The 26,670-nt window shown below is 43.0% G+C and overlaps 1 protein-coding gene and 1 long non-coding RNA gene across 3 annotated transcripts in view; one reads left to right on the top strand and one right to left on the bottom strand.

Moving 5' to 3' along the window:
- LOC125499734 overlaps positions 1-9,804 on the top strand; it is a 67,223-nt gene extending 57,419 nt beyond the window's left edge. Inside the window, exon 3 of the long non-coding RNA XR_007276717.1 lies at positions 9,698-9,804. This is a non-coding gene — a long non-coding RNA (uncharacterized LOC125499734). The remainder of the gene's footprint in view (positions 1-9,697) is intronic.
- The window catches only part of LOC105690781 (dopamine receptor 2), a 102,996-nt gene that overhangs the window by 58,986 nt on the left and 17,340 nt on the right, over positions 1-26,670 (bottom strand). For both annotated transcript variants that reach the window (XM_048648974.1, XM_012408862.3), the window contains exon 2: positions 15,484-17,842. In XM_048648974.1, coding sequence (XP_048504931.1) covers positions 15,484-16,691 — 1,208 coding nt within the window. In that variant the 5' untranslated portion in view covers positions 16,692-17,842. The remainder of the gene's footprint in view (positions 1-15,483; positions 17,843-26,670) is intronic.

The raw sequence follows: 26,670 nt of genomic DNA, 5'->3' as shown, positions 1-26,670 counted from the left end.
CCTTCGTAACGAGTTGAAAATCCGATACAATTGCGCCAGCTGAATATACGTAGGTAACGCTCCGTGAATTTGTTGTTTTTTTTCTTTATTCTATCTCTTTGATTTCGCGAATGAAATTCTGTTTGTTTCGAATGATTTTTTTTTTGTTTTTTGTTTTTTGTCAAAGGAATCAGCCGCTCTCTAATTAAACGATCAGACTTTTTGATCCGTTTATTTTTCTGTCCGAGACAGCGCAACGAGAGGGGATGAAAAAAGTTGATATATTTGAAAGGGCGGAAAAAAAAAAATGGGGAAAAAAAGAGAAAAAGAGCGAAGCAACGAAACAAAATGGTGTAATGTTATTAAAACTGTGATTAATGGCCGCGAAGGGTTGCGGATTTATTGGGATTCATAAGGATTTGTTAACGTTCACCCTGCACCGTTTCTTTCTGCTGATCTCGAAATTCCGTTTCTCTTTTTCTAGCTGTGCAGATAATGAAAATGAAAAAAAAAATGAACGGTTATTTTTGGTTTTGAGAAAAGGCGATTACCGTAGAAGAAATTTATGGAAAGTGAAATATAATTCCGAAGAAGGAGACGATTCTCTCTTCCGTGCACCTGTCGCACGCGAGAATGTGTTTTTGAGGACGAAATTTTCTGTCTTTTCATTTTTCATTTTTCCTCTATTTTGTTCGTATATATTCTCTCTCTCTCTCTGATACTCGCGTCTGCAGATTGCGTCCAATAATCGATTGGCTTTGTAGCTCAAGAAGGACGAGAAGATAAAAGAAGAGTGAAGGTAACAAGAGAAAAAAAAAAAAAAAGAAAATGAAAGAAGACTTCAGCCGAAGCCAGCTGAGTGTGCGACGTAGGTACCCATACCCAACGATCGTGAGTTCACCCTTAGAGCTTTAAAGTGGTAAACATCTAAGATGGGAAAAATAATTTTCTGGAAAACATAAAGAGAAAAAGTAGAAAAAAAAAAAAAAAAAAAAAAAAATGGAGATAAAAAGAGTGAGGTGTAGAGTTTGACCCGTAAAATACTGTAGAGAGTCTCTCAGCTAAAAGCTAAGCTCGGCTAAGGTGCGGGAAGAACAGGACTATAAAAGCGAGGGCGATATTTTATTGAATTACTTTTATGCGAGCTCGCGGAATGAGCTTGTGTTTGTCGAGCTTACGAGAATATTTCTGGTTTTTCATGCCCTTATAGCTTGAAAAGATAATCATCTCGAGATTGGCGAGGGAAAGTTCAAAAATTAATAAATTAGCGAACGAAGAAGCTCGAACAGAACAAAAAAAAAAAAACCAGAAAGAAAGAGAAAAATTCAATTCCTCGGAACCTAAAAGCAAATTAATATGTTTCTCGTATCTCCCATTTTCTCCGTATTATTCCTCGCACGATATTAGGGGATCGAGTGTAATTGTCTGACTTGGTTTCGTTCACGCGTCGGTAGCGATACCTACCCCTGCTCGTTACCTCGGACCGTATATTAATTAATGATCATAATCCTGGTGAAAGATAATCGAATCAACAGGTTACTCCTTGTCGTTGTTTAACCAGGGTCTGCGCTCGTTCGGGGATCAAAGCTAAGAGACGAGATTAGATTTATCGAGGTTCTCGGCCGCGTGACGTCACTCGATTCTAAAGATAGTCGTCTTTCGGGAATTTTACGAAAGGCCACGAAAATTTTCGCATCCCCCGACGAACGAGGACGAGAATGTATTTTCATTTTTCTCTCCACGCAATCCCGTATTCGGCCGATATAAATTCTATTTCTAATCCGAACTTCCGCCGCTCTCGAGCTTCTCTCCACGGGTACGGAAAATTAGGTAATAAAAGTATAGCGGGAGATTTTTATCGAAGCGAAGTATTATTCTATCCACGACTATCTGCACATATTTGTTCTCGAAATTACAATCCTGAATTTTCTGATAGCCCCGAGCCAGGATACGAAGGATAGCGATGAGATAGATGAACTTGCCGATAAGGATTCCATTACGCGCACCAGCCTAGCTGTACCTCCGTCTTTTTCTTTCTCTGTCTCTACGTCTTTCTCTCTTCCCTCCCTCTCTCTTTCTCTCTCTCTCTCTCACACCCTCTGAATCACTCAATTTGCCTTCTCCTTTGGCAGAATTTCCCCTTCCACCGAGATGTAATCGCCGTATTACCGAGCGAATCACCCTCCCGGTTGCTGCAGTCCTGTACCTTCGATGCTGTCGGAGAAGGATCTTCTAACGATCTAATAATCGCTTATACACCGCCGACGAATAATAATAATTATAATCACCAAACGAATCGCATCGATGGGATGAAGATTCGACCGCCCGTCGTACATCTCCACGTTTTCCTCCTTTTTTTGTTTTTTTTTGTACTCTTACCGACGACGATGTAAAAATGAAAGCGAGAGTGCGCGATGAGCGGCATGCGAGTTTGAGATTCATCGATTGCGTCTACGAAATTTCAAGCAAAAGTTCTGATTGCTAGAGAATTTCTCGTCAGGTTCTCCCGTCTGGTCCGATTGTGAGGCAATTTGTTTCGAGGGTGCCGCGAGTGGCCAGCTCGATTTATAACTTCGAGATCAGGATTCAAGGGTATCGTGTCACAGTTAATACTTTGGGCAATTTTTTTTTTTGACTCCCACAGTTGAAGATCGATTTTGACGATTTGTTTGTTTTTTATTTATTTATTTATTTTTTCAACCAGATCACGAGGTGCCAACTCGGCGTATCGACCGGTGGCGGAATGATGTTTGAATTAGTTCGTACGAACGTGTAAATTTCGGTGAGCTGACGACGACGACGACGAGACAGTCGCGGGTGAAGACCGATAGCCCTCCAGGTTAACGAATCATAAATCACGCGCCTGACTCGATCCGGTTTGCCTAGAATTTGTGCAAGACTAAAGGGAGCGCGAAAGGGAGCTGCTTCGGAATGGATCCCGAACGACCGCCGAATTTGGAGGGTAAAGGTAACAAACAACACCGCGGGCGGCGAATAATTGCTCGAATTCGTATCAAAATAATTGAAATTTCGCCCCGTTATTTCACCATCTTCAATTGAATTAATCACAGCATATTCTGACCAACGATGTGGTGCGTATAATTATAGTTTCCACGAGGGATAGCGGTATAAAATCTCATCAATGCGCCGAAGCGTTTTCCCACACGTTCACATGTTGATAACGAATCCCACGCTGATCCATCATCGTGATTCGCTTAAGTCAAAAAGCAAGCTCGAGCGTCGTTAATTAAGCCTCATTTACGATGCGCGCCATGTTGGTTACACAACGAACTCTCGTGCAACAACATTCAAGTACACACGATAGACAAACTACGCGAACCCCTGATAAGTCACGATCTTCTAGTCGAACACAACGTACACAGGAATAACCACCGGGCTGATCGCAAATAAGTCGTCGTCTCGACGATTCCGAGTACGACCGTCTCGTAAAATGTTTTAGAGGAGCGATGGAAATAAAAAAAAATAAGGAAAAGAAAAAGGAGCGTCTTCCGGACTCAGCGCGTTAACGTATAAATATATCGGCGGAATGAATGAAGAGGAAAAAAAAATAAATAAAATGAAATAAAAAAAAAAAAAAAAAAGTGAGGAACCGCTGCGTTTTATGGCAGAAATATGGGCATACGGGATCGGCAATGGGCATCGCATGCTCGGAATTACAATTCGGTCGTCATTTCATCGATAGATACTTACTTGTTTCCTGCTGGATCGCGTCCATTTCCGTCGGGAGTTTCAGCTATCGTCCCGTGGCATAGAATACGCGCAACGGTTACGTATTTATTGTCGAAACTTTTTACGACTCGACCCCGAGCGAAGATTCGAATTCGCTGCCGAACATTTATTTCTCGGCATCAAGAACGGAGGGAACGAGAAAAAAATAAAAAAAAAAAAACTTCAAACCCTACCGATGCAGCTGGTAGAAATCGAAGTGTATTTGATATCTTTGGAAAAAAAAAAAAATTAAAACTAACGATCGAATAAATAAACGAAAACCTGCTCGATGCCCGGGACAAAAAATTGAAGAAATTTTCGAAACTATTCGGGACGATTGTGCAATCTGTACAATTTTCTCCGCAACGGTTTGAGAAAGTAGAAGACGAAAAGAAAAAAAAAGAACGAATCTTACCAAAAACAGTCGAAAATATTCCACTTCTTATACCCGTCATACTTTGCCACGCAATAATTCGAGTAATGCGCGCTAGACTTTTCTGAATGCAGCGGCCCTCGCAGCTGCGAAACTATAAGTAAGAAGATAAGTTTCTGCGAAAGAACGGACGAACGAGTGCTTACACTAAAAGTACTTTGCCATTCTAAAGTCTCGTGCTTGCAGACGGTATCGCGATAGCGCACCTACGTGTGAGTGATGTAATTTCGACGGAGAACTTTTTTCACCTTCCACCAACCGCGGATGCTGGGAAAACGGGACGCAGCTGGACTCGAGCGGGACAGATATCTGCGTTGAATTTCACCAATTCTTTTCTCTCCCTTCTTCTTTGGAAAAAGGAATTTCTTTTGATTTTTAAGATATTTATAGTAAATCGTACGCCGCCGCCTCCGTGCGGGTATTCGTACGTAACGTCTACGTGACTAACGTCGAGCATATAACTCACTTCTGTATCTAGAGGCGCCGCGGCGTACGAAGCTTTTTTAGTTTTCAATTTTTTTTTTTCACCCTTTGCTTTTTTTCTTTGTTTATTTATTTATTCGTTCAGCTTTTTTTCATTCGTTTGTACTTTTTATTTTATTTTATTTTATTTTTACCTCTTCACCTTTTCGGCTTTTTGCCCCTACCGGTCGTGCCGACCTACGGTTGTATGTGGGAGGCACGCTTGAGTGCAAACCTCGTATCTTTGCTCGCCTATAGCTATGTAACGCGGTCGGCTAACTAGTACCTACTACTCTCGCTCGGTTTTCCAGGATCATTCACTCGTCCATCCGTTTATATTGCGACTGAAATGATAACGACAATTTATCGCAACCCCATATGGTACGAAAAATAAAAATTCTGATCTATAAACGATGTACAGTGAACTTTATTAGTGTAACATAATATTTTCGATTCGGAAGAAAAAAGATGAAAGCGGTAAAAAAATTTTACCCCAACTTCTTTTTTTCTGTCTCCGCAACTGCGACGTGCAGGAAAAAAAGGAGTGCGCGATGCGAAAAAAATGGATGGAAGAAACGTTGTTCACGAGCGAAACGAAACGGAGTAATCGAAACGAGGAAAAAATATTATAGGTAAAGACGAGCGTGAAACGTGTTCTGTTTCTACCCCCTTGTCAAATAAGTCGTGAGTTAATTTTTTATACTTCCAATTTCGCGTGAAAATACAGAGCGCCTGTGTCGGAGAAAACGATCTGCCCCCTAAGATTTTTGACGACCGTATTGTGTCCGGTAAAAAAATAGGGGAAAAAAAAAAGAAAGAAAAATAAAATTCAGACCGACGCCAAATTGATGAAGGAGAAAAAAAATTGGGGGAATCGTAAACGTGCAGCTGATTCATATGTACGTAGAAGAAAAAGATCGGAGGTAGAGAATATATTCGACCGGGCGGGTTGTCGCTTACAAAATATTCGTCGTAAATGTTCTATAAAAATCCGAGTATCGCACGAGATGACGAAGATGCGAAGAAAGCCACGTTGTGTCTGAGAATAAATAGTGTACTCCGGTGTTTCGGCGAAGATTTTTTTTTTTTTTTCTTTTTTTCTCATCCACGCGACGAACGAAAACGAGACGTAGCGCGGTATCTTCGGAGCGAATGGAAGAGGATGAGAAAAAAAAAATGATGTTGGATCCTCGATTGGCGTGGCTCGACTTCGACAATAACGTTTTCAAACTAAGTAACAAAACCCGCACCCTCGTCAAGTGCTGCGCGGTAAAGTCCACGACTTTTTGCCCCTTCGAAACGTCTGCTCTCGAGATCCGATGGGTGACGTACGTATTACCGATCACGATACTGTTATTATACACCGATTCGTTCTACATTCGCTCATTTGAAAAATCGTTCCTTTTATTTTGATCGGCTCTTTCGACATTCCCATCCCTCCCTCCCTTGTAACCGGGCGCGAGAAAAGGGGATGAAAAAAAAAAAAAAACAACACGGAATCATTAGGCGCGAGGCGGCGCGGGTCCCACGCGACCGTCGATCGACCGTTCGCTAAGAATTTCTTTTCACATTGTCGAAGCGTGTTTCGTTTATCGTTCGTTTCGGACATTCGCTGTCGCGTCATAGCCTTCTGAAAGGGTTCGGGGTCAAGCCACCCCCGGAACGGCAGCCTCGCTTCGCAAATGATAGAGACAACGGCCAATATCTTCGACGGACGGACACGCCGGTCGCGATTTTCTCCCACACCGTTCAACTTTTTTCAGATATTACCTATACACCCAGATACCTATAAACGTCGCGCTGGGCCTCGGGACGTATCAAAAGTTATCGATATTACTACACGGCCAGCAATTGTCTGGCAATTGGACTTCTCTCCTATAAATATAGCTAATTTTCGCTCCCTCTTTAGCTGTTTTTTTTTTTTCTTTTTTTTTTTTTACCGTTTCGTCTTCTGCGTCGCCATTGTCCGAAGAAAAAGATGCAGGAGAGACTTCGCGAATCGAAAGCGGTGATTATTTTCTCCGGGTTTCCGTTCGTTCGTATAATTTTTTTCCACTGTCGTCAAACTCGTCGGTTTTGTACGAACGAAAGTAAATGAGAATTTTAATTACATCCCCCGTCGCGGAGAGTTGACATTTTATTATAGTATATACGTTACGCGCAGTCGCCGTATGCACCGGTACACTGGAAACGCGCAACAGATTTATAATAATTCATACGGCAAATATTTGCACTGTAATTAAATACAGACGTTTCCATTGAACGTCACGTGACGTTGTACGTATACCTCGACACTCTCTCGTATCTCTTCAAATTGTTACACATACCGTACGTAGTGCAAACGTGCGTAGCGGACAAACTGGTTTACATACATACATACATAGGTATAATGTGCACGTTATTCGACGGGGGGGGGGGGGGGGGGGGGGGTGCAGTGGAACTTGTTTTATTTAAGTTTAGGCGGAGTAAATACAAAGTTCGAACTTCAGCCGACGAACGACGTCAGACAATAGCTGTACACCTTGAGCTCCGACGCCGCGAAAAAGGGGTGATAAAAAAAATCTTTTTACACCCAACAGTTTCGAACCGCTCTATAATCTATCCCGTTAGCGTTGCAAGCTCAATTTTCCACCGCGCACGCACACACGTCCTTACTTCCGTATAGCGGGGGAAATATAAGCAGATCACATCGCACATGCGTGAAATATGATATGTATTATAAACGAGCCACATTTAAAGCGGACATGAAGCGCTCGCATTATATACCTACGATGTATTGTATCCTTGTACATATTTACGCAATATGACGGCAGGTGGTGCCGTTTTGTTGACGAGCATTACGCGTACCTATATGTTATCCCCGTATATTTTTTTTTTTCAGTCCACGGGGATCGGTATACGGTTGCACTCGTTCATCTTACTCCCTTTTTTTTTTTTCCTCATCCCCGTTCCGCCTTTGACTACGAAAACCGCTATTTCCGTCATAATTTTTATTCTATTTATTTTTTTCCCTTTCAATTCGCCTTTATTCGTCCGTCGTTGCGGGTAACGAATCGCTTCCGTTTCACCGTGTACACATCTATCCCTCCGCGGGTTCCGCGTAGATGTACATCTTATTTTCAATTTATCGTTTTATCGTTTCGCATTATTATTATTATGATATTTTCCGTCGGAGGTGGAATAAAAGCTCGAATAATACCGACGGATAATATACTCTCTTATAAACTTCATGACAGCCGTAGACGACGACGACGACGACGACGACGACGACGACTCATTTCTTGTTATACCTTTATACACCAGACTTCCGATCTATAAACTCACTTCTCTCTATTACACTGTATATACCCGCTATACATCCATTGAACAAACTTTCACTCCGCCGAGGAATTGCATCTACATTTTTCTCCTCCGTCGACGTATACAGCAGTTATCATCCGTGTATTATAAAGGCACTCCAGCTATCATGTTATGGAGTTCTGATTTTTATTCGCAAAGGCAATCGCAAAGTGAGTCCGGGTATTAAAAGTACTCCATATATATACCTACGTAGACTCACTACCTACCCTATACTCACGTGTATCTATAAGAATAATATAGTATTTTACGTGTTTTATAACGCCCCTCTTTCATTTTTAATGGACTCGCTGCAATGGCATAAAACCTATGTATCTACACGTGAAAACCTGCGTCGGGGTTACTTCATCCTAAATTACTATATTTTCAACCGGAGATTCATCACTTATTACACACCCCGTCTATAAATAAAGATATTTTTTTTTTTTCTTTAAAAACTCCGGGAATAACCGTACAGCTGGACGCAAACCTCTGGTACATGGTGTGCCGGCGGGTTCAACTTTTTTCAAGACATGTTCGAGACGCATCCACCCGTCTCGGAAAAAAAAATTTTCCGAAACTTTGAGCACGAAATAATAAACGCCCGGTGAAAATCGATTCGTCGTGAGCAAGGGCATTCGGATGTGATAACGTTGTACGTCTGACCGTATTGTATACAATATTTTATAACCACCGACCGCCGCACTCCGTTCGATTCGGCAGGACTTTACAAAGAAAAATAAGATGGAGGTAAAATTGTATATCAAACAAGGAATTAGAGGAGAATGAATCGAGGGAGTTAAAAAAAAACAAAAAAACGCATAAATAAAACATTATCCGAGGCGGATTAAATATTATATGGAATATCATGTACTTTATAGCCATGTATAATACGTGGTACTCGAGCTCGTAAGGACTTGAAGAGGGCGAAGAGGGTTGCCGATGGGAGTCGAGGGCCGGTTTTTAGGTCCTGCGTACGCGACAACGGTTATGCAAATGTTCGGAGACGGGGAGCGTGAACGAGGCGTGGTGGTGGTGGTGGTGGTTCGTTCGTTGGAAAGTCGGTTCGAAAATGTCGCCGTTATAACCAGGTAGCGTCGTATACCTACAGCCGCACTTATATCCCTATCTATATATTCTTTGAAAAGCAATTTCTGCATACGGGTTATCTTATTCCCTATATTTTCCTTATCGCTATTCGGGACGATGACGTTCCTCTTTTTTTTCGTTCTTCTCTCTATATTCATTTTGCCGTTTTTTCGCGCTCTCGCTTCTCCATTCTCTTCATTTTCCTTTTTACTCTCTACTCTTTCCCTCTCTCTCTCTCCGCTCCTGCATGACCCCGTCGTTAAGTTTCACGAGGATATGAAAGAATTTTTCCCTTCTCCCTCGTTTTACGAGGACGTCTTCGAAATACCCGCCTATTCTTTTTCCACCCCCGCACATTTTCGAGGCACACGCGGCGGCTTGACTATAACAATTTTCACTGACCTGTCTGCCCTTTATCCTAACGACCGGTGTATAAGAATACTCAACGTTTCTCCGTCATTTCCAAATCCCGCAAAATCAGACGCCGCGGCATTCGAACGCCATCTTGTTCTCTCGCGTGCACCGGGTTTGTTTCGTGGAATTACTTTCATTACCATCGTCGTCATTATACACTCTCGGTAGCTCACTTTCGTTATCAGTACACCCGAGTTATTTTTACCCCGTATATATATTATATATTGTATATACTCCACCTGTTTTTCCCCCCAGATCGAGTTCAGCGACCCGTAACACCTGACACGTGACCTTTCGTTAACAGTTCACGCATCCCCGGCGCAGCGTCTGGATGCGGCTACGTGGAGCTCAGTCTGCACGGGTATCTATAGATTGCGATACAATCCGGTGATCGAGTCAGATATTTGGTTTTAAAAATGCATGAAGCGCGTCAACGGCTCGACGTGCCGGAGGGAGACGACTGCGGGATGTCTGGTACAGGTATCAACGACGGAAAATCGCTTTTGTCTAAACTTATTATTTTATTGCGATTAAAGAAAAAGAAAAAAAAAAAAAATCAACGGCTCGCCGCGTGTTCGATAGTCCGGACCGGCCATCGAAAAGATAATATCCAATTACGTGGAGCGCGATGTTTGTTCAATTCAACGAATGAATAAACCATCGGTGAATTATACCGCTCGCGCGTAGGTCACTCGAGTGGAAGAAATTATCTGCTCCGAAAACCCTCGACGTCGTCGCGTTAAATTATAGATTCGAAATACCCGCTAACCGGTAGATGAATGTTCCTTTCGTTTCTTTTTTTTTTTTTTCTTCACTAGATCGATCAGCTATTGATTAGCTCAATCCGGAGATTGTTGATTTTCCGACTTCTGCAGCGAGGATGAGGATTTAACAATTTTATTTGCATTCTTTTTATTTCGTGTTTTTCTTCGTTTCGTTTCTTTTTTTTTTTTTCTTTTTCTTCTTCATCCCATCCCCGGAGCGTTCGCGGGGCACGTTCCGCACCGATTCAAAGCCGAGAATTAAATCAGTCGGAAAGAAGTAATTTTTTTTTTTTCTTTTTCAACGATTCGATCAACCAAATGAACGTTGAATTACGGTGGATCAATATTAGCCGAATTTTACTTTGATATATCCCTTTCAGCCGTATGGTAATCAGCTTGTACGCTAATAGGTATACCTAGTTTACAAATGGGCTTCGATCGGAGCGATATAAAATGACGGGGCTGGTGCGATTTCCAAGAATATTATTATCAGCTGTACGAATGATAAACGATTGGATTGATGGTAATGCAGTCGAAAGTACTTATTACGAAGGTTTGTTCGATAAATCGAGTCCCGCGAAGGTTCGTCGGGTATATACATATATATATATAATATAGGCGAGGTGAGATGAGCCGCTTTAATCCTCCTCTTCATCCATCGGCAATCTGTCCGTCTTTCGGATGTACACACCTACCCACGACGGTGAATTTCAGTTTTATCAGTGATTGACGGTTTATTTGCAAGTAAATACGGTTTATTGATCGAATGTAAATACCCCGCTGATTGGTCGTTCGTAGAGCCCTTCCTCCCCCCCCCCCCCCCCCCCCCCCCCCCCCCATTTTTGCCCTTCGAGAATCGCTCGGGCTTCTTGAAATCTCGTGATTGAGGGGAATGGTTTGTGTGCAAATTTAATTTCCGTCAAGGGTGTCGGCCCTACTATGTACGAAAAGATTCTCGAGGTGGAGAGAATCTTCGAAGCACATCGTTGTCGTATAATATACGAAGCAAAGCGTCGCTCTCTCCATTTCGGTATAAGTTTGACATCGCAGCTACGACGACGACGACGACGACGACGAAGACGACGACGACGAGGGCAACCCGGTAGGATTCGTATCCTCGGGGGCATTTGAAAGATGGATGGATGGAGAGAATGTGTAACCGAAAAATGCACGTACGTGACGATGATAAAATCTTACGAAAATCCAAAAAAAAATTTCGAAACGCGAAAAAAAATCTCCGTATCTTACGACCGATCATCCGGAGTTACGAAGAAATTACAAATTTTCCCCTCGATATTTACGCGTCCGATAAAAAATTCATGAAAGTAAATCAAAGAGGCGGAGAAAAAGTATTTAGATACACCTCGAGTGGGGAAACGGAGCTGAGAATAAAGGTGAGGTGGTGGACACGCGAGAAAAAGTCGAGGGTGGTAGGGTAGATGGTAGACACAGGTTGGTAAAATATAAAATTCAAATCAGAACAGCCGTAGCTGAGCAGAAGGCATATGTAGCACCCAGTCCCGTCGACTTTCGGATCAGTGAATACAATATACGAGGTAGGATGTGTACCGTACAAGAAACGGGCTCCTGGTGCTGGGGAGCCCGAGAACCTGTTTCTGAGGTTTTGACGTAGCCGCGAGGGCTGGAATAAGATGCAAAAACCATGTCTCCGCTTTTACGAACCATAAAACGGCAAATACCGAAAGAAAAACGGTCGTTACGCCCGCGTCGAGCTTGGTGTTGGGTGGTCCGCGGCTCTACCGTCTCTTCGTCTTCGTCTCCACCCTGCCGCGGCCACCGTCGCGTTCCCTGCGAACAATTCGCCACCCTTTGGCTTTCACCGAGCCCGGAGCGACCCGCGGGCCAAGACCGGCGCATTCTCTCTCTCTTTCGAGGGTCATTTTGGTATTCGTGACCCGGGCCGGATTTATAACCTCGTTTTGTTAAACCAAAAAACACCCTCCCCCGCGAAAGCACCTCTTCTTCTCCTATTTGCTTTTTAGCTGGAAGAAAAAAAAAACGACTCGGCAATTTTTAGGACTACAACCGCGCCAATCAAGGGGCGGCGAAAAAATTTCAAGGTACGAAGGATTAAACTTTGAAATAGCGCGAGAAAAAAATTGAAAAAAAACAAAAACAAAAACAAAAACAAAAAAGAAAAAAGGATAAAACGAACTCTCACCCAGGTGCACGGAACGGGCGCCGTATACCGCGGTACTTATGGTCCTTACCGTGCCGCGGAATTACCTCAATTTTCACGGGGTGTTTGTGAACAGTTTTTGCTCGTTAGGTAATTGAATTTGAGCCGAGAGTATATACGTACGATGTACATACAATAGCGCGCATCATACCCGACGATGAAAGTAAGTTGGAAGGGTTGTCTCGAGGGGCTTTCGACGTGGTGACGGAATTTTCTTCACCGTAACGTACACCGCGATATACATCGGGAACGTCGCCGGACTGTTGAAGTAGCCAAAGTTAGCGAGTACCGCGTGACGAATGTCAATTAATTTCTTCGACTAGCGCCGAAACGTCGAGGGCTCCGAATTCCCATCATACGCGAAGTTATTCGGTACGGCCCCGCGGAACAGAGACGGGATTTGAAAAACCGTTGGAAAAAGAGGAGATCGTTCGTTCGCGAATATGCAAAATTCGAAAGGGTATGGCATCGCAGATCGGTTGCAAGTGTCAATTACACCGTGGGTATTAATTTATTAGTTTCGCGTGAGCGATTAATTGGGCTGCCGCGTTGGTTCGTATTTCGAATAGCGACCCTCCGCCGGATAATCCAAGTATCTGGAATCGTGGATCGCGTTACAATCTTATCGTTATTAGATTGCGGCTACGTGGATACCTTTTAATTCTTATAATTACGCGACGAGCCGACGGTCCACTGGACCGCGCGTCGACTTGGCGTCGACCTACTACTACCCGCTCCGCCGTACCGCAGGAGATTAGAGAGGAAAATTATCGTCCTTGGTCCAGAAATTATCGTCCTTGGACGGGAAATTCTCGTCGCACAGACCTCGTACAGGCTATTGCGGACCCCGCGTTCGAACAACGACCGTGAAGCTGAAGCTGCCAAGAAATGAAAATTGAAAAATTGTACCGCTCGGAAATACGACGAATTTCGGACCAGGAATTTCGCCATTTGGAGGAAAAAAAAAAAAAAAAAAATTCGTATCGCTAGGGTTGAGGATTTTTTAGCGGGACCTTCGCCTACCGAAGAATACATTTTGGAAAATTGAATTTAGACTTGGGAAATGAAATTAGAAACTGGGAACTTTTGGCCCTTTGTATCAGTTTTGAAAATCTTTTTGACCCACGGCTGAATCTAGTCCTCAATCTACGTCAGCGAGCGAGCTTGGATAAGAAGAAGTTTGTCACTTATTCCATAATCTCAATAAAGAAGTATTTTCCGGAATACAAATAGCGGAGTTTTTCACCGTTTGTGGCGAATCGGGGTGATTTCTTTGCTTCGGAATATCGAGATATACCGTTTTCAAATTCGTTGAATAAAAAAAATTTAAATAATCCCAAACATTCCGCACCCTCGGAGAAAGAAGGTCCCGGTGTTTCGGTTCAAAAGACCAGCGGAATCTCTAGACAAAGAGAGGGAGGGTCTGGCTTCGAAGGGTTCGAAAAGATATGCGAAATCGGTTTGTTTCGCTTCAGATGTTTCTCGAAATCCACTGGCGGCTTTCGCAGCCGATACCTTCTCCTCGACCTTCGTTCCTGACGTCGGAGGACAACGCGAATAGAACAAACGGCCGCTAGTCGAAGAGGAGAAGAGTCGGCGGCGCAAAAGAGCAAAAAGGGTGGAAAAAAAAAAAGAGCGAGAAAGAGATAGGACGCGCCGAGGACAAGGGCCGGCATACGAATAGCCCTGCTTAACGAGTCGCCCGAATTGCCGCTATCCACCCTTGGCGAGGCCTCGCTCTCTGTCGCCCCGCAGTCGCCCAGTCGCCATTCGACTCGACGTTATAATCCCGGGCTAATTCTGACCCCGTCCTGGAAAATTGTATTTTTCGCAAATTTTTACCGATACTACGGGACTCCGGGAATAACGGGAGGGCAAGACGTCCCGCTTCCCCCAAGTCTTCGGAGTAGCTTCGTCCGGAATTGAGAGGTGAAAAACAAAAAAAAAAAAAAAAACAACGCCTTCGCTGATCTCCTGACGGAGGAATATTTTTCGAAGACGGTTTCATTACCACGAGGTAAAACTAACTCCGTCCCCTCAATTCTAGCGGGGAGCGTAAAACCCTTATCTAGTGTGAATTTATCAGCGCTACAGTCACGGCTCTTTGAAACGTCATACCGAATCTTTACCGACGCGAGAAAAATCAGAGAATAAGGAATACCGGAAGCTCGATGCGGCAGTCGTCTCCGCAAGTTATTTTTTTCCTCTCTCTCTCTGTCCCGACATATTTTCTATTCTCGAAAAACTCACCCCGTAGAAATGTCCTTGCGTCGAATCTGCGGGGAGAGGGGGGAGGGGGGGAGGTCCGTTCGCGATCGCTGCTCCTACGAAGTAGATGGCACGGCAGATGGGAGCAGGGATACGGTAGATGGGAGCTGGCGTAACCAGTAGCCAGGGATTCAGGGGATTCAGAGGGTAGATATAACACGAAGTTTACAGCCGGCTGAATCTTCTGCCTCTTTGGCCGAGAGCACAAACGCGAACTGGGCGTAAAAGTATATATACCTATCGGTACCCACCTGCCTATGAAAAGGGTTTTGCGAGTAACTCTGGTGATCCGCGACGCGCTAATATTTTGTCACCTTGACTGAAAAGATCTTGTTCTCAAAATTGCGCGGTGTAACATATACTAACCGAAGTTCATTTATTTCCATCTTCACATTTTTATCGCGTTCAGTTGTTTTTTTTTTCCACTCTTTTTCTTGCCTCCATCCGAACGCGGTAGTTACCGCGGGTCGGATTATCCCGCAAAACCGAGCTTTCGTTCATTGTTATTCTTTGTCGGGATCTCTCCTTTTTGTCCGGCGTCGTTGTCGCCCGCTGCGGTATCCGCAAGCTTTTTGGCGCGCGTAACGAAACAAACTAACGATGTCTCTCGGTGAGACCCGCGGTTGCCGGTCCTTCGGGGTTTTTTTTCTCCCAAGGAATTGAAAGACCCTCGGGATTCCACGTCGGAGGCGCGATGATAATCAAGGGGGAATCTTTCACGCTTCGAAAAATGCTTTTCTTCATTTTTGAAAAGGATATATATATTTATTTATTTTGTTTTTTTTTTCAAAGGAAACTGAGTCACTGACCTTCTGAAATCTCGACTCCAGCAGGCGTATATGACGGGATTCATGCCGCTGTTAATCCAACCGAGCCACGTGACCGCCGCGGAGACGATCTCCTCCTGCCAGATACACCTCGAGCAAAATCCCGACCACAAGTTCACAACGAAAAACGGTAGCCAACACACTATAAACACACCCATCACAATGCCGAGAGTCTTCGCCGCTTTTTTCTCCTTGGCGAACTTGGCAAGTTTTCTGGAGAGCGAGAAGTTTTTGCCAAGGTGTTGCTTGTTGTTGATCCGCGTGGAAGGTAGCCTCGTAAGACCGTTGTTGTGGAGCGCGGTGAGGGGTTCCTCGAGGTCCTGGAGGTCCTCGGGAGTGCTCGAAGCGGTTCGAAACAAATGACGGGCGTCGGTGTTGGTGGCCCCTCCCCTGTGTATCCTCAAGGTTAGTTCAAGTTCACCGGAAGCCATCATCACTTGTTTGGTGCCGAGCTTCAAACTCCTCGTCTGTATCACGGCGGCTCTGTATATCCTGTAGTAAGTGAACACCATGACGAACAGTGGCAAGTAAAACGATATCGTCGACGAGAATATTAGGTATCCCAAGTGTTCGGTGAACGGACATTTGTCTTCGGGTACTTTTTCCGTCCTAACGGCCCTCCACCAAGCGATGGCGGGGAACGATATGGCGCTCGAACATATCCATACTATCGCTATGAGTATGGCGGCTCTCTTCCTGCTCATCCTTGTCGGATATGTAAAGGGATCGGTGATGGCCCAATATCTGTCCAAGCTGATGACGCAGAGGTTCAGGATAGACGCGGTGGAAAAAAGGACGTCCAACGACCTCCACACGTCGCACCAGTCGGTGGTGAATAGCCATTTGTTTTCCAACACCTCGTATATGGCGCTGAACGGCATCACGACGAGGCCCACCAGGCAATCGGCGAATGCCAACGAGGTGACGAAATAGTTCGTGGCGGTGTGGAGGTACCTCTCCCTGACTACGGCGAGTATGACGAGCATGTTGCCAAAAACCGTGGCAACCGAGAAGAGGAACAAAACTATCGCGAGTCCCGCTCTATCCGACGCCAAGTTCCATATATCGTTGTAACTCGTTGCGTTTACCGAGTAGCTGGATACGTTGTAGTACGTTTTGTTTATGTCTGTAGGGCTGCTACCTATTTCACCATCTTCCGACCCTAGAAGGTATATGTCGCTTTCATTCATCTTGCACTTGACACTGATGAGAATCCGAGTTCCCTCCCTTCTTCCTATCCCTTCCTATATCAGGTCACAGTTGGAGTTACGTTCCTCCGTCTTTTTACCCGTTTCGTGTACCTTGTCATTTTTGCTGAATGGTGAAAAACTTTTTTTCTTCTATTTTATATCAGTTTCTCACGTCTTATCCACTATTATCTTATTCGACACCACGCGCTCAAAGTTCGAGTTCACTCGCCGACCGCGCAACCTGGCGTGTGAATTGATTTTCTGCACTTTTCCGTCGAAAACATCTTTCGCCGTTCTTTCACTATTGCAATTATACTTTTTCTGGATTTCGAGGGCCCCTCGTAAGCACTGAGTAACGGGGCGCCGATTTTCATTTATTTTACCTCGCTAAAATAACCCCAAAGATAATGAATTACGACCAGGCTTCCGAAGGTTTGTTATCCGTTTAACATTTCCGATGTGCCTACGGTGCTGAAGGTTTATTCAAAATTTTGGGCAGTTAATTAACACGCTTCGTTTATACGATTAATATAGATTAAAAGTGATTTACACGAGCGCGCGCGATAAATTAAATTTCGAGTTTTAAGCCAGATCCCACTTTCGCCGCTTCAAAAAATCAAAAATTTTTCTTCTCCGCCGTTTTCGTTTTCTTCCTCCTCTCTGCACAGGTACAGAGAGACGTGTACGCAAATCTCCGTTATTTTTTGTTAAACTTTTTTTTTCACTTCCAACAACCGCTTAACGTTATGAGTTACCGCCTCCTCGGTCATCCGATAATTGGTCATTTGTTTCGCACGAATTTCTGTCCCGTGTATATCGCACGATTATCAATCACCCTTTTATCCCTTCATCTCCGAGATCGGTTTCTGTTCTTCAAATTTTTCTCCCTCTTTTTTCTCCCTCTCTCGATTCTATTTTTCTTTATTTATTAGATCTATAAAGCTATATAGCGTCGGCTTAACACGGTCTGGGCAAAATTAGGTTATTTGTAAAAAGTTATCTAGAATTTACATCGGGTCGAACTATTTTTCACAGCTTTACAGCAACGCCTCGGCGTCAATAATAACGTAAAATATCGCCCCACTTTGTTATTTCGCAATCGTTTTTACTCCAACGTAGGAACCGTCGTCATTCGGCAGTCTGCGTTCCATCTGTAACATAAAATTGGCAAAAATATACGAAGGGTTGAAAAGTAAAATGCCCAAGTCTATGAAATATATGTTATACATGCGTAAACGTGTTTTTGCCTTAGCTAATAAATTGACGGTATTATTTTATTGGTCTAAATTTCAAAGGGCTGCCAATTAAAATCGCGAAGCGTAGTTAAAGCCGGAGCTTAAATTATTCATAGGAATTTGAAAACGTACACCTCCACCCCGACCTTCTCCCTCCCCCCGACCCCCAGTAATTGAATTAAAGATTATAATCGATATAGCTGCGCTAGCCGCTATGTGAATTAAATTGGTCTAGACTCTAGACGTTGAAGTTCGGTTAAAAGGTGAATTTATTTCTATTGCCATACCGCGTAGGATAAACCTAAATTGAGACTTTTGTTGTATCCCAAATCTAGTTGCCTTTGCCTCGCAGAATTTATTTGAATATAGAACAGTTTTTTTTGCCCCACCGTTCGAACCCCGCCGCGTAAAAATATAATGCGCGATAAATTTCCTGGCCAAAATAAAAAAGAGAAAGAAAAAAAAGAAACTAATAAGAAATCCTTCTCGAATCGCGCTACTCCGAGCGTTTTTGCCAAAAACTGGTCTTCGCGAGTCCGGGCGAATTTTTCGGAATCTTTTTCTCCTTATTTTCAAGCCCTCGCCGCAGGTGTCGGTGCCCCGATAATGAAGTATTCGACGTTACGTATACAGCGACCCTTCCAGCTGACGTACGGGATGTATACCAACCCGCTGTAAACATTTTTGCTGATAATTACGCAAAAGGGTTGAAGAAAAGTTGAAGGCTACCGGGGGCGAGCGGAGCGGTTATAAATTGTTTTGATACGCGGAGGGGGTCAGTGCGGTTCTAATTTTAGGTACCTAATTTTACCCGCGACGAAGAGAAGGGCAAAGGATCTCCGAACCTCGTGATCCGGTCCTACGAAATTTTATCATTCGGAGTGCGAATCCAATCCGATATTTTTTGCACCGCCAAGTATCGGCCAACTTTTTTGCGAAGTAAAATCTCTGGCAAAAATTTTTGGTTGCGAGATACGTTACAGTCTACGTGAAATAATTTACAAGCATCAAACTTTTGCACGGCATGATAAAGTTGTTTCGCAATTTTCGATATATATATATATACGTAGACGGCGTCAAGTATTAACCAGGATATAATTCAACGGGTCGGAGGTTGACAAAAAAGCGGAGCGGAATTTACTGATAAAAAAGAGGGATGGAGAGGACTGTGAAAAAAACCCCGTTATTTCACCGTCGATTATTTTACCTCGGAAAGAAAAAAGGAATGGAAGAAAAGAGGTCAAACATTGAAAAGCGAGAATTAACGTGTAGAGGTATTAATTTCGACGAGCTATTACAATTGTAAGCTTTTCAAATTTTATTTTTGATTCTTGTGATGTATTTTTTTTTTGTCGCGCGGTTTCACGCTGAGACTCAATACAGATTGATGATGATTATCCGAGGGCGTATGATTCGATTCAATTCTTTAAAAAATAAAAACCCTTCGGATTTTTTTTCGGGGGAACGTCACGCGAAATATATAAATTCATAAAGCGGAAAAAATCGAGGGGGATATATATTTTTTTGGTTTCGAGACACGAAAAATTTGATGCACCCTTTGATCGGTGCGACCTGTGGAACACGCGTGTTATAGGTACGTGTACGGTACGAGATTTGAGTTTGGTAAAAAAAAAAAAAACCCAAAAAAAGAAAAAAGTTGCCCCCGCGCATACCTTGTAAGCTCCGGTATTATAGTAAGATATATTGTTGCAAATTTTATCTCTGACACACACTCGGGTCTGCGTTCAAATTGAAGAGCTTCAATTTCGCATAATTATGACCCTTTGTATACCCCTGAATATAATATAGAGCCGTGGGTGGAATTCACATTGGCCCGATTCGCGCTTCGTGTACAGTGAAAACACGCACGTCCAAAATCTATATGCCTGAGCACACAAGTGTACGCGTCGTACGTGTATCATCATACCCCCGTATCTTCGATATACGTACAACGGGACCGGGAATTTTCTATTCAATGAAAACAGCGAATAGGTAAATACACGGGTACATAAATGCCCCGGTATATATATACGTATACGTGGTGTACGTAACAAAACGTCGCCACGTGCGAGCGGAGTGATAATGCGCGATTTCGGTACATACGCATAGGTGTATAAATATGTACGCATTGCGAACACCCCCTAGCAGTAGCCCGTATATGACGCAATCAATTTGTGAGTAAATTTATTTGAACCGAACCTGCGAGGTTGACAAAAGCTCGAAACATTCTTCGTCACCCAGAGAAGAGTAGAAAATTGAATGAATAATCTTTTATGATTCTATTGTTATCTATTTACATAGTTGAAAAATAACGAAAAAAATCATGCTTTTCTCTATTTTAAGGAAACATCATTTACTTGTTTTCAGGCATGAACCAAGAAAAGAATCATTACGGTCCGTTACATACTACATTGCAAATCAGGTGGATACCCGTTGGATTTTCTTCGATCTGGGGGTAAAAAATCGACATTTTTTAAAATAAACTTTCATAAGCTACTTTCATGTATTTTTATCCCAGGAATCCGAATCCGGAAGCCAGATTGATCTATCTATAAAATTAATCGAGTTATCGCCAATTTTTCACTTTTTCGAGCAGAAAAATTGAGATATCTCGATGAGAAAAATTCGTAGCTCAATTTACTCAACGGATTCGCGTTCCCGGGGTCAAAATACGTAAGAAAAGTATCCTATAATCGATTTTAAAAATACTTCATTTTTGGACCAAAAATCGAAAAAATCCAAAGGGGTACCCCTTGAAATTTTGGCGATTTTGGACCAAAAAAAAATATTTTATTTTATATGCTATTCTCATGTATTTTGATCCCAGGAATCCGAATCCGTTGAGTAAATTGATCTATCTATGAAATTAATCGAGTTATCGCCAATTTTTCACTTTTTCGAGCAAAAAAATTGAGATATCTCGATAAGAAAAAATCGTAGCTCAATTTACTCAACGGATTCGTGTCCCTGGGGTCAAAATACATAAGAAAAGCATCATTTTATCGATTTTAAAAATACTTCATTTTTGGCCCAAAAATCGAAAAAATCCGAAGGGGTACCCCTTGGAATTTTTTCAATTTTGAGGTCAAAAATCAACATTTTTTTAAATCAGGTTTTTCATGCTATTCTTATGTATTTTGATCTCAGGAATCCGAATTTGCAAGTCAAAATGCTCTATCTGTAAAATTGACCGAGTTCTCGCCAATTTCCCTATCGAAAAGGTGAAATAAATATCAAAAATCTCGATGGGGTTTATTTCCAACTCAATTTAATCGACGCACTTCCGTGCCTCACACAAAAATCTCTAAGAAAGGCTTTCCGCAAAGCAAAAAAAAAAAAAAACAGTATAGAAAAGTACGACGTGTCGAATCGTTGGTGGATAACACGCGACGTGTGTGCGATAATAATGATAATGAAGTACGGGGATAGTGGAAGATAGAAAATGAGATAGACGAAGACAGCGTGTGTATTAGGTACATAACATACATATGTATAATATATCCTAGGAGGGTCATACTCTACTGGGTAGTTTTTCGCCAGTTGAAAGCCTACCGGGTAGCTGGGGGATCGCGCGCGGGGCAAGCTCTCATCCGTGATCTGGGCGAATATTTACCGCTGCCTGGTCAAAGCGGATTGAATCCCGAAGCCGTAGCAAACTCACCCCCTCGCCTCGGGGAGAATGAAGCGGAGTCGGTTGGACACCGGTGATACCGAGAGCTTCGCTACTTCGGGGTACCTCCCTACCCCCGCCACCTGCATACCTATACGTACCGCGCCGCGGTCCACTGGCCACCGTTTTCGGTCCTTCGACAAAAGTTACACCGGCAAAAGCTGGACGAACTGATTCCTTCGTTTTTATTTTTTTTTTTCATCTCCGCAGCCTTTTTCCACTCGCCTCATTTTAATCCGATGAAAATTCCGCCGTCGCCTGGTCGGTCGGTCGGTCGCTCGGTTAATTATACCTAGTTACGCGTTGTAATTTCAGTGTCCTTGAGAACAATAACGACGATAATAATAATGAGAACAAAGATTCGCCAGTTTTCTGGAAATTCAAATACGGAGAGGAGATAAGAAACGAGTGGAGAGATACCTGAGGGACAGAAATTCCTGACACGAGTTGCGCTCCGAGAAGGTCCCAAAGGAATTCTTCTCTTTTTTTTTCCCTCTCTCTCTCTCTCTCTCTCTCCCTCTCTTTGTAACGGAACGCAAACAAAACAATTAAACGGTAAAGTAATAATTGCTCTTTGGGGTCTGAGTAATTATTCTTCCGAATTTCCTTGCGATCTCGAAATTCGCTGTAGGAGGAAAACTCAAAGTAAAATTATTCAGAAGGGATGGGAAGGTTTCGTTAAAGGTCACGATAAATATGGGACTGAGATTTTATCAAATTCATCGGTCCTTCTTCAATTTTTTCGTTTCTCTCTTCGAGAAGATACGACGCTTCGAATCGGCGTGTTATTATCTTGGTTATTCGAGGACTCGGGGAAAATTAAGGTTTCGCGAGCGGCTCGCGAACGGTATACATACCCGACCTACTCTTCGTTTCCCTTATTATTATTACTGTTGTTGTTATTATTATGATTATTATTTTCATTTCTCGAAAGAAAAACTCTATTCGGCTTCACCTCCCACCGTCGTGGAGCGTTTGACAGTTTTTCTCACAGTCAGAATCGGGGGGGGGGGGGGGGAGGGTAGAGAGCAGACGTGAATTTTTGCGTAGGTCCCCGAAGCGGTTGCACGTGTGCGTGGTATGTATACCTATGTATACCCGTGTAGGATTACCGCGAGATAGCGTCTACTTCGCTAAAACCAACTGTCTAGACTTTTACCAAATTGGTTGGCTCGGCGAATTCGTAAAACCATAGTCTTTGCCATTCTCGAACTCCTCCGGCGATATTATTCTATGAACGAAACTGGCTGGCTAAACCCGCGCAAATTTTTCCCGCGGAGTACGCTGAAAAGTGCAGCTGCAAAAGTGACGAGCGAGCGTGGAGAATTTCATCTCCGGCAACCGACGCGATGGAGGAAAACCTTTTCGATCGAACGTCGTTCCGCGCTGGGTAAAACTTACGTATCCACACGTACGCAACATACGAATCGAGATAAATAAGTAAACAAATAAATAAAAATACCACCACCTCAGCGGAGCTTGAAATGGCTTCGGAAATTGGATTGACGATAACAACGCCCAGTTGAATCTGAACTGCTAACGGTTACCGATGCCGCCGCCCGCTTCGCATCTCGACATTTTTTCGATCCTCTGTAATCACGACAAGTTCTTTGAACCGTTACCCCCCACCCGATGATTCGGCGACAGCGAAATTCGCCGTTTGTTGAATCAACCGTGTACGCCGTTCACCGTGTGTAACGTGAACGCGTGTAACGTGAACGCGTCTACACGCGCTAACTGCGCGTTACGTATAGAACGGGTTGATTGTCGAGCTCTTCGTTGAAGCCGAAGCATGGACTGCAGTTGACATTGTGACGCATAAACGCGACGTTACAACCGAAATATCTCGACCCTCGCTCCAGAAGAGCCTGTTCCCACCCGCCCGACGATCGATACCGTGGACCCGAGCGTGATTTAATACACATCCGGTATCGCAAGAAGCTCCGCCGGCGAGGCATTAACATACTTTTTCATATCCGAGGCGATATTTGACACGCGACATCCAACGAGTGCGGCAGATAATCGCGTGATACTCACAGGAATCTATTGTATTCCGAAGTCGCCGTAAAATTTCAAATAAAGCATCAAACGATCGAGGTTGAAACGCATGAGGAGAAAATCGGTAAAATTCGATCGTTTCGTCGATCGGGCGTTAATTACGCGCGTGCGTTACGGTCGAGGGGGTGAAAAAAATGCTCGACGGTGTTGAAGTCGGAAAAATAGAAGGTTTCGGTAGCGAGTTGACAGCCGTGAAATCGAAAGAGTTTAATTGCCAAAAATCACTACCAGAGAACGGTGTATGCACACGCGTATAGAGGTGTACGTGAATCACTTAATCTTCGTCTCGGTCTCCCTTCTCTGAATTTCTTGACGCCCTCGTACCAGTTTTTCTTTTCTCGCTATTCGATCAACTACAAAACATTGCTGTATTCTATTACAAGTTGTCGGTAGCGCGAAAAAAAAAAAAAAAACCGGCGGCAGAGAATGAGGAGGGAAAGAAAAATTCCGATTCACAGTCTTCGTCGTCACCAAATGTCAACCGACTAATTAATCATCCGCGTGCCTTTAACGCGTCCCTTCGTATACGTCGACATTTTGTCGAGTATTTTATTTTTGAGAATATAAGGTTGGAAATGACTAGGCGTTTTTTTTTTTCTCTCCGAATGTCATACCGTCTGGAGTGCATATGTACCCGAAAAACGTCGGTTGTCTTATTACCCTGAGATATGGAAATAATTTTTTCGTCCGTCTTTCAGTTTTTTTTCGTCCAACGTCAGATTCGAAATAGCGCGAATGTATAATTTCTTGAATAGATTCTTTCCAATCGAGAAAGAATGCCAATTTTTTCGCGCTACCGAGATGATTATATTCAAGTCTCTCTCCCTCAACCAGCGAACGATTCATGGGTAGCCCTCGAAAACGCGGCGAGCCGTTTCTGGGTGGTTTGATTTGTTTTTTTATTTATCCATTTTTTATGCATCGATTTTCGTGTACTCCAGTTTTACGTCGGGCGTTATCTGCTCTGTGTACACAACGTAATTACGCTCGACAGATATTATACATTCGCGGTTCGATCGGCGTACTTTAATTTCTGAAAGCCCGCCCTTGATATAATACAAACTAACTTAAGCTTAGGCTTTCGCTATCGATCCTCAATTTATTATTCCATCGAATCTAACTTTTATTTCGATAATATGCAAAGTTTTCCCATTAAATTATAATAAACGACACTACGCTATCGAGATTTCATTATATCGCTGTAGATCCAGTATACCGTACATATATATATATACGTTGACCGTAAATTTTTTTCTCTTCCTTTTTTTCTATCATATTTATTTATGTAATAATGTCCAGATACACTTTGATTACAGGGCGGCGATCGTGAAATCCATTTTACATTCAAAAATAATGAAAAAAAAAACTACGCGCTTTACGTACAATTTTACGTGCAAAGAAATCAGGTTCATAAAATTTCAACGTACCGTTTTGATCGCCTGAAAATAATTTCAACACCCGCCGCAGTGGTTCTCGCAAATTGATATAATTTTTCTTATTCTATTATTCTTTACCGATCTCGGATGCGCGGCGATCGGCGTTCGCGTGTACTCGAATGAAGAGTGAGAAAACAAAAAAAAAGAAATGAAAACTAGAGAGAAAAATGAAAATTATCATCTAATCGACGGTGTTATATTACGGATGCAGGGGCACGTGACATCTGATGGATTCGGTGCGGATTAATGAAGGTGGAGGTCCGGTGAACCGCGATCCTCGATCGTTGAAGTTTTATGATTAACGACCTCGTTGAAAAAATGAAAGAAAGTAGCTAATACATGCAGCCTTTCTTTTCATCTCTTTTTGTTGTCTTCCCTTGAAAAGGGGTCGTAATTACTCGAGGGTGAACCGCCGATTATCGTGAACTGGTGTATTAATTGATACACGATTTCAGAAAAATAAAAACCAAAAAAAAAAACTTCGGAGAGAGAGAGAAACCAAAATGATCAATTGCAGGTAACAACGACGAGTGGAGAGGAAAAGTCTCGTTGTACGAAAAACAGCTTTGACTCGTACCGCAAGGTGAATATCTCGTAAAAATGGCCATGGAAAGAGGGAAAAAAAAAAAATTGACACTATCGAAAAGAGTCCTTTTCCTTGTATTGTACACCGATCTCCGTCACCCTTTTACCCCAGCAACGATTGCCAGGGTCAAAGCTTTCGCTCCGGGCGACAACGACCAGAGCTTGTCCTCCTATGTATTCTACAGGTATACGTATACGTACAATATACATGTACATAGGTATCTAGGTACCGCAGTACATAGAAACGCTATGGGGCACCCTGCAGCCGTAAGCTTCTTATCAGCTGGACATCCATACCCTATATACCTCCTACAGTACCTACCTCACTTAATTTTACCACGAGAACTTGAACGCGGTATAATCGGCGATTGTTACCGAGCTACGCGATCCCAAAACTTTCCGGTGAAACGGAATCGGTGATATCCCTACGTATATGTGCCAATATTACGTTATATATGATACACCCGCAAGTGAGCACCGAATGACAAAATTTACGCGGTCCACTCGACCGCGTTGGAGTATGTGATTATTTTATTTTACTTTCTTTTTCGTTTTTTTTTTTTTAATTTTACGTTTGGAAAACGAACCGACTCTATACTCGCGGTCGAAGGCGCAGGGGCGCAACTATGAAAATGTGTAATGCAAATCGAATCGACTCGTATCGTAAATTTAATTTACCCCACATCAAGTGGGCCGAAGTCAAGAAAATTAAATAAAAATCGAAATTGGCGATCGAACGCGAATGGGTCCTCGTGCGATGAATACGTCGTTGAGGATTCCGATCGTATTCTACCTACGTGCATAGATAGGTACATATGTACACATCGAATACGCGATGTATGCAGAGATGAAGCAGAAATTAATATTCTGTAAAGTAGAAGAAAAAAAAAAAAATTGACAAAAAATTGAATCAAAAAACTAGTAAATAAATAAATAAGTATAAAATAAAATTCGTACGTCGTTTTCCGCGGTACTGCAGATTCTTCGTATACCCA

The sequence above is a fragment of the Athalia rosae genome, chromosome 1, assembly GCF_917208135.1.
Source record: "Athalia rosae chromosome 1, iyAthRosa1.1, whole genome shotgun sequence".
Classification (NCBI taxonomy): Eukaryota; Metazoa; Arthropoda; class Insecta; order Hymenoptera; family Athaliidae; genus Athalia; species Athalia rosae.
Note: the sequence above shows the minus strand (reverse complement) of the source record. Positions and strands in the feature narration are given on the sequence as shown.